This window comes from Oryctolagus cuniculus, chromosome X, assembly GCF_964237555.1.
Source record: "Oryctolagus cuniculus chromosome X, mOryCun1.1, whole genome shotgun sequence".
In the NCBI taxonomy this organism is placed as follows: domain Eukaryota; kingdom Metazoa; phylum Chordata; class Mammalia; order Lagomorpha; family Leporidae; genus Oryctolagus; species Oryctolagus cuniculus.
The window spans coordinates 52,758,922-52,776,538 of NC_091453.1; the positions used below are offsets into that span (position 1 = coordinate 52,758,922).

The following is a 17,617-nucleotide window of genomic DNA, read 5'->3' on the forward strand; positions in this document are numbered from 1 at the left end:
TTTAAAAAATTTGAAAAGGAAGAAACTTTTTCCAACTCCGGCACAAAGGTTGAGAATAATTATAAGAATACAAATCAATCGACTGAAACTAATCTGGAAGTGATATCAATGTTCAAATATTCAGACAAAAACATTAAAACATGTATTAAAGTTTTATTCAATATATTCAAAAAGTTTAGTAGATACATGGAAAATATAAAAGAGACAGGAATTTAACATCTAGAGATGAAAACATATCAGAGATAAAAAAAAAAACTTACTGAGTGGGGTTAACAACAAATTCCAGATTGTAAATGAAAATATCAGTAAAATTGAAAGTGTAGAAATAGAAGCTATTCAAGGGGGTGGGCACCGCAGCAGAGTGGATGAAGCCATTGCTTGGAACACCTGTATCCCATATTAAGAGTGCTTGGGATCTAGTCCTGCCTCCACTTCCAATTCAGTTTTCCGCTTATCTACAGAGAGGCAGCAAATGATGGCTCAAGTATTTGGATGCCTGCCACCCAAATGGGAGACCCATATGGAGTTCCTACCTCCTGGCTTTGGCCTGAACCAGCCCAGGCTAACACTGTCCTTTCAAATGAAAAATAAAATAAAATAAACTTAAAAAGAAACTATTCACATTGAAACATAGAGAGAAAAAAGAATTTAAGAAAACCAGAACAGTACAACAGTGAGATGTGGCACATTACAGCCTAATGCATGTGTAACTGGAGTCCCTGAAGGAAAGGGGGAAACATAACAAGATATGAAGAAATAATTCCTGAAAACTTTTTTCTGCTCTCAACAAAATTTTATTTATATAGGTAGTTATTTAGTTATTTATTTTAGAGGTAGAGGTAGAGATAGAGAGGGAGGGAGGCAGGGAGAGAGAGAGAAAGAGTGAGCACTCCCATCTGCTAGTTCACTCCTCAAATGCTTGCACTAGCTGGGGCTGGAGCAGGCCGAAGCCAGGAGCTCAGAACTCAAACTGGACCCCCCACAAGAGACCCAAATACTTGAACCATCACTTGTTGCCTCACAGAGTACCTATAAACAAGAATTAGGAGCAGAAACAGGACTTGAACCCAAACAGTCAACATGGGATGTAGATGTTCTAAGCAGTGTCTTAACTGCTACACTAAATGCCCACTGTGCTGAAACTTTTAATGAAAACTATATATAGATGAAATCTATCCAGGGCCGGCACAGTGGCATAGTAGGTTAGACTGCCTGCAGTGCCAGCATCCCATATGAACAACCAGTTTGAGTCCTGGCTGCTCCACTTCTGATCTTGCTCCCTGCTGATGTCCTGGAAAAGGAGTAGAAGATGTCCCAAGTGATTGGATCCTTGCACCTACGTGGGAGACCTGGAAGAAGCTCTGGCTCCTGGCTTGGATCTGCTCAGCTCCAGCTGTCGCAGTCATTTGGGGAGTGAAGACCTCTCTCTTTGTCTCTCCCTCTCTCTGTCTGCCTCTCAAAAAATAAAATAAATCTTTAAATATGTATATATCCACATATCCAGGGAGATAAATAAACCCCAAGTACAAAAAACATTATAATTAAAATGCTTAAAGTCAGTAACTAAAAAAAAAAAAAAAAAAAAAAAAAAACTCCTGAAAGCAACCAAAGGAAAAAAAGACACATTACATAAAGAAAAAAAATAACGAGGGCAATAAATTCTCATCTGAAACAATGCAAACAAGATGTTAGAGTGACAATAATATTCTATACCTAGTAAAAATATCTTTCAAAAATGAAGGTGAAATAGATTTTAGGCATACAAAAGCCTACAATTCATCACCAGCAAATTCAAAACTGTTAAAGTTATTTCTCCAGGCACAAGGAAAAGATATGTTTAACATCTGAATCCACATGAGAGGATGAAAAGCATTAGAAATGGTAAATACATTTTTATTTTTATTTAAATCACTTTTAAATGGTAATTGTCCAATTAACAAAAATATAAAAGAATGTGTTTGTCCCAAAGAAAAGGATGCTTAGTAAGAAATGCAAAGGGAGGCCAGCACTGTGGCACAGCGGGTTAAAACCCTGGACTGTGGTGCTGGCATCCTATTTGCGTGCCTGTTTAAGTCCCAGCTGCTCCACTTTCCAATTAGCTCTCTGCTATGGCCTGGGAAAGCAGTAGAAGATGGTACAAATCCTAGGGCCCCTGCACCCATGTGGGAGACCCAGAAGAAGTTCCTGGCTCCTGGCCACTGCGGCCCTTTGGGGAGTGAACCAGCAGATAGAAGATCTCTTTCTAACTCTGCCTTTCAAATAAATAAAATAAATCTTTAAAAAAATGCAAAAGGGAAGATAGAGAAGAAAACTCTGGCATTTTGTCTCCAGCACTGTCCTACAGTGACTGCATTTATGCATTTCAAAAATAATTTTAAATATTTATTGAGGCATAATTGGTGTTCAAATACTACATCTATTTAAACTATACAATTTGATCGATTTTGACATATGTCTACACCTGTGACATTATCATCGCATTTAATGAACAATTGTAAAATCCTCAAAAGTTTCCTCATGTCCTTTTAATGTATCTCTCCTTTGCCTCTGTCCTTTGCAACCACAACTCTGCTTTATGTCACTACAGATTTCTAGAGTTAAAAAATTATTTACTCAATTATTTGAAAAGCTGAAAGATAGAGAGGGAAACAGACAGAGATATCCACTGGTTCACTTTCAAAATTTTTTTGCAACAGCCAGGGCTGGTACAGGCCAAAGCTGGGAACCATGCACTCCAATAAAGGATAAGCATCTCAACTGCTATGCTAAATATCAGCTCCAATTTTCTAGAACTTTATATTTGTGGAATCATATAGAATGAACATTTCTGTTTGGCTTCTTTCACTAAGCATGATGCCTTCAATATTCATCCATATAGTTGCATAGATATTATTCCTTTCTATTGCCGAGTAAAGTTCCATTTTATGGATATATTGCAATTTATTTATCCATTTACCTGTTCATGGACATCTGGATTATATACAGTTTTGGAGATTATAAATAAGGCCTCAAAGAACAACAACAAAAACTGTCTATGTTAGACTGCAGAAGAAAAAAAAGCATTCTTGTACAGTATCTACCAAAAGATTTTATACAGAGGATATTAAATATATGATAATTTAATATAAACCTATCTCATATGTTAAAGGAAAAACAACCTTTCTATATAGTCATCACTGAACCAGTGCCAACAGATAATATTAAACACATGATTGAATGTTATTTCTAAGTAACTTAATGACCTGTAATACTCTCTAGACTCCTTGTTCCTGTGTGAGACCTTAAATCACTAAAATAAGACCACAATTTGGTCCCAGATTGCCATACACATGCTATGCGATATCACAGGATTTGAAAGGAATGAAAGCATAGCATCTTGATCCTGTTGTCTGTGTAACCTCCTTGGGGAAAGGCTAACAGAGTAGTAAAGAAGGAAGCTGAAGACAATTTCTGCTAGAATCCTTTTATATTGGTTCATGATGAGGGGCAGCATTAACAGAAAGAATGAGTTGTCCAGGATTTTAAAAACAAAAATATCATGTTTAAAGTCCATTCCACAATTAGTACTTACAGCAGTTTTATAGGCAGCTTCAATGTAAAACACAAGGTTCTGTATGAAATTGACTTCATCTAGGCTGTGGATAATATGGAGTCCTGAGGAAAAAGGGAACAAATATATAGAACTAGTCAATTATCACTTCAAGCTTTATAGGTAGCTGGGGTGATTAGATGACCTCACTATTTCCAAGTAGTCCTATTTCCATTTAGGAACAATGGAAAGTAATTTGATTCCTAAACAATAACACAAGACCACAAGTCAGTCCTAGGCTAATCTCTAACTAAGTAAGAACCAAACATTTTAACATAGAAGAATTTTATTTGTTATTTTTAGTGTTAATAAAAAAAGTCTCAGACTTTTGATTCTATAAGAAACTATTTTACAATGCACTTAAGTATATAAACTTAGACATCTGGAAGAAGAAAGACATCTCAAAAAGAGTTGGAAGGGGTCTAAGTCAGAAACAAGAAGTAATAGACAAAATTATGATTTTTAAGGAAGATTTAAAACCATATTTTCTGAGTAAAATGATGGTTATTCTAAATGTAAGCTAAATAGCTACTGATTACACATAGTATTTTGATTGAATTTCATATTTAATTTTACAAAATAAAGATTTATTTATTTTGCAAGCCAGAGTTACAGAGACAGAGGGAGAGACAGAAAGTGAGAGAGATCTTCCATCCACTGGTTCACTCCCCAAAAGGCCACAATGGCTGGAGCTGGGATGATCCAAAGCCAGGAGTCTGGAGCTTCTTCCACGTCTCCCACGTGGGTGCAGGGGCCCAGGAAATTGGGCCATCTTCCACTGCATCCCCAGGCCATTAGCAGGGAGCTGGATCAGAAGTGGAACAGGACACAAAGAGGCCCCCACATGGGATGCTGGCATTGTAGGGCGTGGCTTTACCTGCTATGCCACAATGCTGGCCCTGAATTTCACATTTAACTTTTACTACAACCATAAGAAGTGAGTATTTTTTTAGCTATATATTTTCTCCATGAGGCATAGAGAGAGAAAATATTTACCTAAGCTCATGTAATCAATAAATAGTGGGACTAGACTCAATTGAGTGCTAACTTCTGTGTCACTTCAGAGACTGAGTTCCTAAGCAAAATTCTATACTATTTCCTAGTATGCACAATATGCTCCATTTTTGTTTATAAACTCTCTGCACACACACACACACATACACACACGCTTTGAAAAATCTATACCAGGAGGATGTTAACATCATTATCTTTGGTGGTAAAATTCAAGGGAGCTTTATTTTCTTGTTGTTTGGACATGTTTGTAATTTTTCAATATTTGACAATGAACAGGCACTACTTTTTAAATTAAAAAGTTATACAGAAAAGCAAAATCATATTAAATAAAGCAGAAACCTGGAAGACACACTGCATTCAATTTTACATAAAATTATTAAATCCTGAGCACTAAGACTTTTTGTATGTATAAATTTACTACTCAATTAACTTTGAAAACATCTCTCTCACAACAATAAAGTTTACTGTCTATGTAGACTACTTCATTCTAACCATAAAATCATTTCAGAATTGAAAAATCAAAAAGCTTATTTTTCCTTTACAGTCTATAAGCAAACAGGAGGAAGAAGAGAAGAACATATTAGCTAGAGACACTAAACTTTAAAGCTTCTCATATTTTCCTGGAAGAAACTATTTTGTTTAAACAAAAATTTGTAACCAAAACAGCGTGGTTTAAATGGAAATGATTACATCTGCCAGTTATGTAACTTGAGCTACAGGCAGAAAAAGCCCAGAATCTGCAGTTTGCTGAGCAATGGGTACATCCACAGAAGCAAGATCTAGGGCAAAAGCTTCTTTTAAAAGGTTATGGGAGGGGCCGGCACTGTGGCACAGTGGGTTGAAGCCCTGGCCTGAAGCGCTGACATCTCATATGGGTGCTGGTTCTAGTCCCAGCTGCTCCACTTCCCATCCAGCTCTCTGCTATGACCTGGGAAAGCAGTAGAAGATGGCCCAAGTCCTTGGGCCCGTGCACCTGAGTCAGAGACCCGGAGGAAGCTTTTGGCTCCTGCAGCTCTGGCTGTTGCAGCCATCTGGGGAGTGAACCAGCAGACCTCTCTCTCTGCTTCTCCTCTCTCTGTGTAACTCTGACTTTCAATTAAATAAAATAAATCTTTCAAAAAAATAAATAAAAGGGCTTGGGAATGGGGGCTGTTGTGGGTTAGCAGGTAAAGCCACCACCTGCAACGCCATACAGATGAAGCTCCTGGTTCCTGGCTTGGGCCTGGCTCAGCCCTGGCCACTGAGGCCTTCTAGGGTGTGAATTAGCCAATGGAAGATCTCTTTGTTTTCTCCCTCTCTCTCTGTAACTCTTTCAAATAAATAAATCTTTAAATTAAATAAATAAATAAAGAGCTTGGGAATGGAAAAGTCCACCGATGTTCTTAGAAGTGTGATGTAAAGTGGTTGTCAAATGCTTCTTAATGTCAGCTTTCAAATGAACTCCACCATCAATGTCCTGGATGATATTCACTCCTGTTCAGAAACAATTCTTAGCACAAAAACCTCCCATATAACTCAGCACTTAGTAACCCTCTTTGATAAGAAAAAAATTCAAACTATAGCAAAGAGTATACAGAGAATCTTCCTCCTACCTGGAATCATATCATGCCAGCCAGCCCCTGACAAATCTCTTCTCCAAGTAAGCCAGTCTTAACTAGTTTCTTTTGTATCCTTTCAGAGATATGTTATACATATATAGACATTACCCAAAGGATAGTATACGACGGGGCTTCAAAAAGTTTGTGGACAAATGGAATTAAACAATAATGCACGTTTTCCATGAAGTTTTTGAAGCCCGCTTACATTATATTCCACTTGCTTTTCTCGCATATAACTTTGGAGATATTTTCAAACACATCTATCTGCCTCATTGTTTTAACGGCTACATAGCATTCCACTGAATGTCCAGGCATGTAACCAGTACCCTATTGAAAGACATTTAGGTCTTATCTAACCTTTCATCACTACAATCAATGCTGCAATGAGTATCTTTGTGTGTGTGTATATATATATATATATATATATATATATCTTTCTGCATAGGTGTTAGCATATCAGGGTAAATTCTTTTTTTTTTTTGACAGGCAGAGTTAGACAGTGAGAGAGAGAGAGAGAGAGAAAGGTCTTCCTTTTCTGTGGGTTCACCCTCAAATTGCGCTGCGCCGATCCGAAGCCAGGAGCCAGGTGCTTCCTCCTGGTCTCCCATGCGGGTGCAGGGCCCAAGCACTTGGGCCATCCTCCACTGCTCTCCCTGGCCACAGCAGAGAGCTGGACTGGAAGAGAAGCAACCGGGACAGAATCGGCGCCCCAACCGGGACTAGAACCCGGGGTGCCAGCGCCGCAGGCGGAGGATTAGCCAAGTGAGCCCTGGCGCCAGCCAGGGTAAATTCTTAGAAGTGGAAATACTCGGTTAACACTTCATGCATATTATTCATGCAAATTATTTTTCCCAATATTTTATTATGAATATTTTCAAACAAGAAAAATGAAAGAGTTTTATAAAGGACACCTGTATACATACCCACCAACTGGACTCTGCCATTAATGTTTTACTATACTTTGCTCCTCACATATCTATCCATCTTATTTTTTATGCATTTCGAAGTTGCAGATATTAGTACACTTCCCCCTGATATAATTCCACACTTTATATATCAACCAAAACTAACTGGCTATTTACATAAAAGCTTACAAACACAGGCTTCAATAAAAGATTTTCATCTCTGCCTTACTCTAGTTCAGTGGATAAGAAATAGAATGTCCTTATAGTTTAATTTGCAGTCCTTTCATTAGGAGTAAGCTTGTGAGTCTTTTTATACATTTATAAGCCATCTGTATTTCTTTTCTTATGAACTGCTTGCTTATGCCCTTCATTTCTATGGAGTTGCTGCTTTTTGTTATTGTCTATCGATATGCTTATATACATACACATCGCTCATTACTAAACTTTCATTTTTCTTCTTTCTGTTATTGAAATTTTAATGAATATAAATGAAATTAGTCTTCGTCCATACGTATTCCAAATATTTTTTCTAGTTTGTTTGAATTTCAACTTTGTTTATAGATTGAATAGCTCTTATCTGAAATGCTGGGGACCACGAGTGTTTAGGATTTTGAAACATGTGCACATACAAAGTGAAATATCTTGGGGATGGGACTCACATTTAAACACAAAATTCACTTCTATTTTTTTTTTTTGACAGGCAGAGTTAGACAGAGAGAGTGAGAGAGAGAGAGAGAGAGAGAGAGACAGAGAAAAAGGTCTTCCTTCCGTTGGTTCACCCCCCAAATGGTCACTATGGCCGGTGCGCTGTGCCGATCCAAAGCCAGGAGCCAGGTGCTTCTTCCTGGTCTCCCATGTGGGTGCAGGGCCCAAGCACTTGGGCCATCCTCCACTGCTCTCCCGGCCCACAGCAGAGAGCTGGACTGGAAGAGGAGCAACCGGGACTATAACCCAGGGTGCTGGCGCCACAGGCGGAGGATTAGCCTAGTGAGCTGTGGCACCTAGTCTGTAGATAATTTTGCACATTTTTTTTTAAGAATTATTTTATTTATTTGAAAAACAGAGTTACAGAGAGGTAGAGCCAGAGAGAGAGGTCCTCCATTCCGCTGGCCCACTCCCCAAATGACCGCAATGGCCAGAGCTGAGCTGATCTGAAGCCAGGAGTCAGGAGCCTCCCCCAGTTCTTCCAAGCAGGTACAGGGGCCCAAGGACTTGGGCCATCCTCCACCGCCTTCCCAGGCCACAGCAGAGAGCTAGATTGGAAGAGGAGCAGCCAGGACTCGAACTGGCACCCACATGGGATGCCAGTGCTGCAGGATGGGGCCTTAACTTACTGCACCACAGAGCCAGCTCCAATTTTACACATTTTATTAGTCCACCTGCCATTAGACTGCAAGCCACCATATGAGGTCAGGTGTGGAATTTTCTACTTGTGGGATCATGTTTGTGCTCAAAAAGTTTCAGATTTTGGAGCATTCTGGATTTCAGATATTCAGATTAGGAATGTTCAATCTGTAGTATATTTTTCTTTGCAGAAATTTTTATGAAAAAATTTTATCCCATTAAATTTTCTATACTTTTATTATTTCATTTTTTGCATCTATATCATTGTTCTATAACAGACATTTTAAATCACAGAACTGTGTACCTTTGGAACTAAACAAGAATATATGACCAGTGTCATCAGACTGTAAACTCCTCCTGATCTATGGCTGTTTCAAAATAGCTACTATTCCATGAGGTAGTAGTAGCAGCAAATGATCTTTTTTTTGCAGGAGTAATAATCTTAACTTCTTAGGCTGAAAAGGGAAAAGAGCTAGTAACACAGGCATCAGCTTCATAGCTTCATCTTTTCATTTTTGTGTGCCAACATGAGCAGAGCCCAAGAGAAGAGAGGAGTATAAATGTTATTGTTTGTCTTTTATGGTCTATCATAGCTAACTAATTACTTAATGCCACACATTTTTACCATATGTCTCTTTGCTAATGATATTCTCTGTTTACACGGTCTTCCCCCTTCTCATCTTGACATTCTACTGTTCTTTCAAGGCCCAACTTAAATTCTATCTCCTCTGTGATGCTTTCAACTGTTCCTCCTCTCCTGTGCTTCACAGAATTTTATTCTTCATATCATGGATAAATATGTACCTGAATTTTAAGGAAAGAATAATATGATATTTATATTTGCTTCTTCTAAAAGTATCTCACATGGCCCCTAAAAGTACCTAACAGTATTGTGAATGGTATTAAGCAATACTTAACAACAGACATTCAAATGTTTATTCATGATAGAAAACAACTTTGTTAACCACAGGAAAGGGACCAGTCTCTAGCAAGATCCTTAAATGCAGGACCTGTGGATCTTGTTCCTTCTGAAGAGCCAAGACACTGCTTATGCAGAGATGAGTACACATGAACTAAAGTAGGGCTGAGTTAGGCTAAAGGTGACAGTGCTATATATAAAAGCACATTAAAATGGCCGGTTCCGTGGCTCACTTGGTTAATCCTCTGCCTGCAGCGCTGGCATCCCATATGGGCGCTGGGTTCTAGTCCTGGTTGCTCCTCTTCCAGCTCAGCTCTCTGCTGTGGCCCAGGAGGGCAGTGGAGGATGGCCCAAGTGCTTGGACGCCTGCACCCACATGGGAGACTAGGAGGAGGTACCTGGCTCCTGGCTTCGGATCGGTGCAGTGCGCTGGCCACAGCGCGCTGGCCGTAGCGGCCATTTGGGGAGTGAACCAACGGAAGGAAGACCTTTCTCTCTCTCTCTCTCTCTCACTATCTAACTCTGCCTGTCAACAAAACAAAACGAAACAAAACAAAACAAAAAACACCTTAAAATGTTCAGGACTCCAAGAATGGAGCTGATTCATTGGTCTGCTCCATTAGATTGCCTTGCATACACCTGTTTAACATTAAGCCTCCTTCTCCCTCATTTTAAAAAACAACTTTGTTGACATATACTATACATACCTTAAAATTCATCCATAGAGAGTATATAATTCAATGCTTTTTAGTATATGCAGACTTGTGCAACCATCATTACAATTTTAGAATGTTTTCATTAATTCAAAAAAGAAACTCTGTACACATTAGCAGTCACACCCCATTTCCCTTCAATACTAACCCCTGAGCCTAAGTAATAACTCATCTATTTCCTGTCTCTACAGATTTGCCTTATTGGACATTGATATATAAGGAAATCAGACAATATGCAGCCTTTTATATCAGGGTTCTCTCACTTAGCATAAGGTTTTCAAGATTCAGCTGTGTTGTAGCGTGTATCAGTACTTCATTTTTAAATTGACAAAAATATTCCGTTGTGTGGATATATCAAAATTCACTTATCCAATCTGCGGTTGATAGACATTTGAATTGTTTCTGCTCTTTGGATATCATAAACAATGCTGCCATGGGCATTCATTTAAAAGCTTTTGAGTAAATGTATGTGTTCATTTCTCTTGGAAATATATGAGAAGCCTTCAAAGAGCTCATGGAAAATGCATACTATGGAAAAACCATGCACCAATTTCAAGTTTTTTCACATTAAGATAATATCTTTTAATTCTACATCCATGAACTTTTTTAGTATCTTCATGTATGGACTTCCAGCCTCCAGAACAATGAGAAAACACATTTCTGTTATTTAAGCCATCCATCCTGTGGTAACTCTGTCATGGGAGATTAACATACTGTATTATAGGTTTTCCTCTTACATTTAGGTCTATGATTTATTCTGAGTTAATTTTTAATCTATGGCAGGAGGAAGAAGTCCAATTTCATTCTTTTACATATGGCTATCCAGTTGTTCCAGCACCAGTTGTTGAAGAGACTGATCTTTCCACATTGAATTATCTTGACACCCTTGTCACAAATCAATTGAACATAATGTGATGGTTTATTTCTGGACTATCAATTCTATTCCATTAATCTACACATCTATTTTCATCCTAGTACCATACTATTTTGGTTACTGTAGCTTTGTAGTAAATGTGAGTCCTCCAACTCAAGATCGTTTTGGCTATTCTGGGTCCCTCATATATTCATATGAATTTTAAGATGTTTGTCAATTTCTGCAAGGAAACTTGCTGAGATTTTTAATAGGAATTATGTATTATGGCCTACCATACTGTCTATCCTGGAGAATGGTCCAAGTATACTTTAGGAGAATAAGTATTCGAGAGTTCTTGGACTAATGTTCTACAGATGTGTGTTAAGTCTAGTCAAAGTTTTCAATTTCCTATTGATCTTCTACCTAGTTTGTTTTTTCCCAAAGATTTATTTGTTTATTTGAAGGGCACAGTTACAGAGAGAATGAGAGTAAGAGCAAGAGCAAGAGACAGAGAGAGACTGATCAATTTATCTGCTGGTTTACTTCCCTAGTGGCCGCAACAGCCCGGGCTAAGCCATCCCAAAGTCAGAAGCTCCACTGGGGTCTCTCAGGTGGGTGACAGGGGCCTAAGCACTTGGGCTACCTTCTCCTGCTTCATTAGAAGCAGCCATTCATTAGGAGGGAGCTGGATGGGAAGTGGAACAGCCAGGACATGAACCAGGGCCCATATAAGGCATGGGCCATATGAGACTTTACCTGCTATGCCACAATACTGACCTCCCACCTAGTTGTTGTATGAATTATTTTTATTTATTTATTTGACAGAGAGAGAGAGAGAGAGAGAGAGAACTCCCATCCACTGGTTCACTCTCCTAATGCCTACATAGCTGAGGTTGGACTGGGGTCAGGGCCAGGAGATGGGAACTCAATCCAGGTCTCCTACATCGATGGCAGGGATCCAACTACTTGAGCTACCACTTGTTGTCTCCCAGAGCGCTCATAAGCAGGAAGGTGGAATTGGGAGCAGAGCTAGACTCGAACCTATGCACTCTGATATGGTATGTGGGCATTTTAACTACTAGGTCAAAAGCCCTCCCCTGTAACAACTGTTTTGAAGACTCTATCTCCCTAAGGTCAACATATAGGTCCTTTCAGAGGCAGTTTGTGTTACCTGCTTTTTTTCTTGTGTACGATCCTTACTTATCTTTCTCTCTGCATTTTCTAGTAAAAACTACATATTTTAGGTATATGTTTCAAGAACTCTAGATACCAATATCATCTTCTCTTGGCTTGATCACTTATTTAGTGACTTGGCTGGACTATTTCTGTGAAGTCTATTTTCCCTGCAGTATGTAGCCTCTGATGTTCTGAAGGTGCAGCTTTGAGGAGGTACACCACTACCCTGGAAGGGCAATGTTTTAGCAGGTCCTCATCAACTATCTCTTTTCCTTGATCTGTTAAGTTCCTGCCAGTGTTGGTATCATACTCAGTTGTTTGCCTCCACTAACTCCCAACTTATAGCTCTATTTGTTTGTGTAATACCCTAAGGCATAAATCGCTCCTTAATCTAATCAAATTCAGGCTTCTTTTCACATGATCTTTGGGACAACATTTTGAGACTTGTTCCAACACTAGGAGGACTCTTTTTAGCTGTCTCTTTCTTTGGTTTTCTTTATTAAAATGCTTAGCTAGTTTCTGGTTTAGGTTCTTGATCTTACTGAACCACTGGCCTCCTATTAATTGCTTAGAAACAAAATCTCTTTTTTTTTTTCTTACTTTTGTTTTTTGTTTGTTTCTTTTTTAAGATTTTTCTCTTTTGCTTTCTGAAAGTTTTCCTTAGGCTCAAAATACCCCACATTCTATTCTAAATGAAGTCAATTATCTTGGGAAGAGTTATGGAGATTTTTATCCTTACAGCCTGCCTCTCTGAAGGAAAATTTCTGTGCCAGTGCTCCAGAGCTGGTGGCAAGAACAGTGGAGAAACATTCCTACTTTACAAACTGACAACTCAGTAATGGTGGTAGCCTCTGATCTCAGTTTGCCTCTCCCAGTGCGAAACCTCCACCCTATGAGATAGGAGGGTCAAGGACAATTAGGGCCGAATACTGTTATCTTGCCCTGCCTGAGATAAAGCTGCTTTTCCACCCGTGAGGCTGGGGTGGGGAGGAATGAAGCTCCAGAACTGATCTTGTCTGGACTAGGACTTCTGCAACATGGATCTGGAGAGGATGAAAAATGATGGCAGCCTACATCTCTTGGTATCTGGGAGCAGAGGAAGAATTATGTCCCTAGGCTATAATCACCTAGAATAGCATTTCTGTTATGTGTGCTGGCATAGGGGAGGGTGTAGGTTGAGACCCAAATGCCACCCTCTCTCACTGCTCATACCTAGAGTTAGTAAATATCCTCAAATAAGTATTACTCCATCTGCTGTGTGTCCTTTGGATAATTTCCAAATGACTTAGTGGTTGGTTTTCTGAAAATCATTTTTAGCATTTATGGTTGTTTTGTTGGGAGAGGGTCCATGGAGCTCCTCTTGTCACCATTCTATAAGTTGCAGTCAGCTATTGTGTAAGACTCTTTTAAAAAGGTCTATTTTTTAAGTATTCAAAAATGTGGAAAACAGTGCTAAATTCTCGAATGAATGATTCAGTCTTTTATAAGCCTCTTTGGTATATTTCTGCATCCATAATGGGCTAAAAAAAAGGGAAAACTGGAGACCGGCACTGTGGCACATTAAGCTGCTGCCTGCAATGTCGGCATCGTATATGGGTGCTCATTCAAGTACTGGCTGCTCCACCTCGGATTGGGCTCCCTGCAACTGCACATGGGAAAACAGCAGAAAATGACCAAAGTGCTTGGGCCCCTGCACTCATGTGCAAAACCCGGAAAAAGCTCCTGGCTCCTGGTTTCAGTCTGGCCCAGCTCCATCCATTGTGGCAATTTAGAGGGTGAACGAGCAGACAGATGGAAGATCTCTGTCTCTGTCTCTCTGTATAACTCTGCCTCTCAAATAAAACAAATTATTTTATTTTTTTAAGATTTATTTATTTGAGAGGTAGAGTTACAGAGAGTCAGAGTCGGAGTCAGAGAGAAAGAGGTCCATCCGCTAGTTCACTCCCCAAGTGGCCAATCCGGAGGACTGGAGCTGGGCCAGTCTGGAGCCAAAAGCCAGGAGCTTCTTCTGGTCTCCCGCGCGGGTGCATGGTCCCAAGGACTTGGGCCATCTTCTACTGCTTTCCCAGGCCATAGCACAGAGCTGGATCAGAAGTGGAGCAGCAGGTACTTGAACTGGCGCCCATATGGGATGTCAGCACTCCAGGCAGCAGGTCGCGCCTTTCTTAAATTTTCAAAAAGCAAAAACAACAAGGGATATTTAGATACTGTTTGGTTTTAAAATAATAATAGAGGGGGGCTGGTGCTGTGGTGCAGCCGGTTAAGCCATGGCCTGCAGTGCCAAGCATTCTGTATGGGCACCAGTTCAATACTCGGCTGCTCCACTTCCCATCCAGCTCCCTGCTAATGCACCTGGGAAAGCAGCGGAGGATGACCCAAGTCCTTGAGCCCCTGCACCCATGTGGGAGACCCAGAAGAAGCTCCTGGCTCCTTGCTTCGAATCGGCCTAGCTCTGGCTGCTGCGGCCATTTGGGGAGTGAACCAGCAGATGGAAAATTGATCTCTCTCTCCCTCTCTCCCTATTTCTCTGTAACTCTGCCTTTCAAATAAATAAATAATTTTTTTAAAAAATAATATTAGAAACAAAGTGATAGATGCCGCTTTTTAAATAAACAAAATCTAAACATATATTTATCTGGAGAGAAACTTTCCAGGCAAAATAGGGAGTATGTGGGTAGGCAGTTCATAATTTTAAGAAAAGATTATTCAGCCTCTGGGCTGTGTGTTTCTAAGGGCAAAAGAGCAAGGGCTTATCACCAAATATTTATTTCTTTAAGAATATGAGAAGAATAATATTCTGTGGGAATTCCCAGCCTGGATGCCCTTAGTATCAGATAGCTCTATAATCAGAAAGGGAGATAAAGAAAAATGTTGTATTGTGAAGAGCATATTAACTTACTCAGGAATATTTATAACTATACATTATTAAAAGAAGGATATGCAGAAAATCACCCGATACGTCACAGTTCTGTGATACTCTAAAATCACATTCATTGTCCCCACCCCAATTAAGGAGAAATAACAGAAATTATGCTGTGTCTTACATTTTCCTTTTTGCAGGTAAAGTATCTACAGCTAATTAACAAAACCACATGAGAAACGTATAATATTCAACAATTAAAAAGCAAACATTTTGATTCTGACACCTAAGTTAATTCCCTTACTATAATTTAAATATAGAGATATGTAGAGGCCTTATTTATAATATATTCATAAAGATTAGTATAAAGCAGGTAATTCAATTTATATTTTTACTAACTGCAGGCTTGTCAGCATAAAGAGTGAAAATAAATAACAAACCCTAGTGCTTCTTTCCCCTATAGAATCTGAGGATTAATAAACAATAAAAATATCTGTCTAAAGAAGATTCACACCAGACTTCCTGGATCTCAATTTTAGAGAATATTATTTAGTATCCCAGACTTGTTTCTCAGTGTTAACAGAATATTAAGCAGGCTTCAAAGAGTTGTTTTTCTGTATAAGCCTTGCAAGATGTTATGTTTCCAATGTGCCTCTTTCGGCAACATAAACAGCTATGCTGTTTTCTAGCCAATATCTTAGGAGAAGCCATGTGCGCCAGAGCAAATACTCCACACTCAGGCGCTCCGGATACTTCTCTCTATGTACTTACCAGAGGCAGTCATTTGTGCTAAGAAGAGCAAGTACACAGAAGTAGCATCCAACTGCAGGTGTCCCCATTGATCATCACCCACTACAGTGGCACAGGTTTTGGTGTTGTACTTGGCATGGAGACTATCCTTAGTACTCTGACTATACTTGAAGGATTCTACTTTATCCACCTGAAAGAAAAGACAGTTAAAAGAAGGATATACAGAAAAATCAAGCCACACTTCCACTTCTGTAGTACTCTAATGTATATTATTGCATTATATCTTCAGGCAATTGTGAATATTTAAAATGTATTGGTACCACTTTTGCCCTGTTGTTTTTCAATCTATTTCATTAGAAAATAATGCCAAATAATCAAAACCAGTTATTTCCTAAATTGCCTCTCTTGCATACCTCAGATGCCGCTTTACCACACTATAAACTGAGATTCAAGGTGCTGCAGCTTAGTAAGAGAGAACTGAGTGTGAAAAGATTCAGAGAAAGGTGTGACAGAAAGGCTGAAACCAGAGGTCAGGAGGGAAACACCAGCGAAGGACAACTGAAAGACTGATTCCCTGAAACTCAGACTTGATTATATGATAAATGAGATTATTGGTTCTTAAATCTGGTTTATGAAGTTAATGCCTTTAAATCTGGTACGGTAGAAAATGCAAATATCTAAAATACAAAAATAAAGTGGCAAAGGGAAAAAAGAGAAAGGATAGATGTGAGACAACCCAGCAGAGAGAGCACTGATAAAGTTCAGAAGACGAAAGTTGATGTCTTTCTCCTTCAGACTTATTGTGTGTCACTGGGCAGTCACTTTATCCATCTGGGTCTCACTTTCTTCTTCTAATAAAACATAATCTTGAGCTCTAGAAAATCGCATCAGATTCAATGTGTGCAATGTGCTTTAAGATTTCCTAGGATAGGGAGTGAATGTTTGGCATAGCTGTTAAGTGACCACTTGGGACGCCTGCATTTCATAACAGAGTGCCTGGCTGGAGTCCTGGCTGTTCTGCTTCCTGCTAATCTGCACCCTGGGAGGCAGCAGGTGATGGCTTAAGTACATGGGTTCCTGCTAGCCACACAGGAGATCTGGATGGATTTTTGGGCCCCTGGCTTTGGCCTGGTGCAGCCCTGGCTATTGTGGGCATTTGGAGAGTGAACCAGCAGATGGGAAGACTCTCTCTCATTGTCTCTGTCTCTGTGTTTCGAATGTGAAAAAAATTCTCCTAGGATAAAACAATTTTTAAATAAAACACTTTATATAAAAAGATATCACAAATAAACTTAAAAATAAAGGGCAGACTGCTATTTACAAGGCATGTGACAAAGGAATCATAACTGAAATGTACACAAATTTTCAAATAGGCAAAAATAAGATGGATCCATAAAGGAAAATAAGCAAAGATCTTAGCAGCAGTTTGCCAATCAGAAAATGCAAATTTTCAATCTACATATGAGAAAATGCTCAAGTTCACTCAAGGTCAGGAAAATACAAATCACTAAAAAAGATACAAGTCCAAGGTCATTTCTCACCAATTCTAAAAACTAAAACACTTTGAAAAGGTTTTTTCCTCTATATTTTGCACCAAAATTCATTTGGTAGCAACAAATTTACATAGGCATTTCTATAGTCTTTGTATATTCCACTTAGTGTGAAATTACATGTTTCCCTACAGAGATATTAATGTTCTTGACTATGGAGTGCTGTCCTGGACCCATTGAGGGCATAAGATAATGTACAGTATTTCCACTGTATAAGGGAACCTCAAGAATTCATGGAAGAAGGAATTCAAAGGCAAGTTCATTTGGTGCAAAAATATTTTGAAATCCATGTATAGTTTTTTCATATTATACATCTTCCACAAACTTTTGAAAGACCATTTGTATA

At 39.1% G+C, this 17,617-nt stretch overlaps 1 protein-coding gene across 4 annotated transcripts in view; it reads right to left on the minus strand.

Moving 5' to 3' along the window:
* Positions 1-17,617, minus strand: part of PHKA1 (phosphorylase kinase regulatory subunit alpha 1) — a 119,331-nt gene that overhangs the window by 92,225 nt on the left and 9,489 nt on the right. For all 4 annotated transcript variants that reach the window (NM_001165917.1, XM_070066327.1, XM_017349631.3 and 1 more), the window contains 2 exon segments: positions 3,572-3,654; positions 15,743-15,911. In NM_001165917.1, the coding sequence (NP_001159389.1) occupies positions 3,572-3,654; positions 15,743-15,911 (252 nt within the window).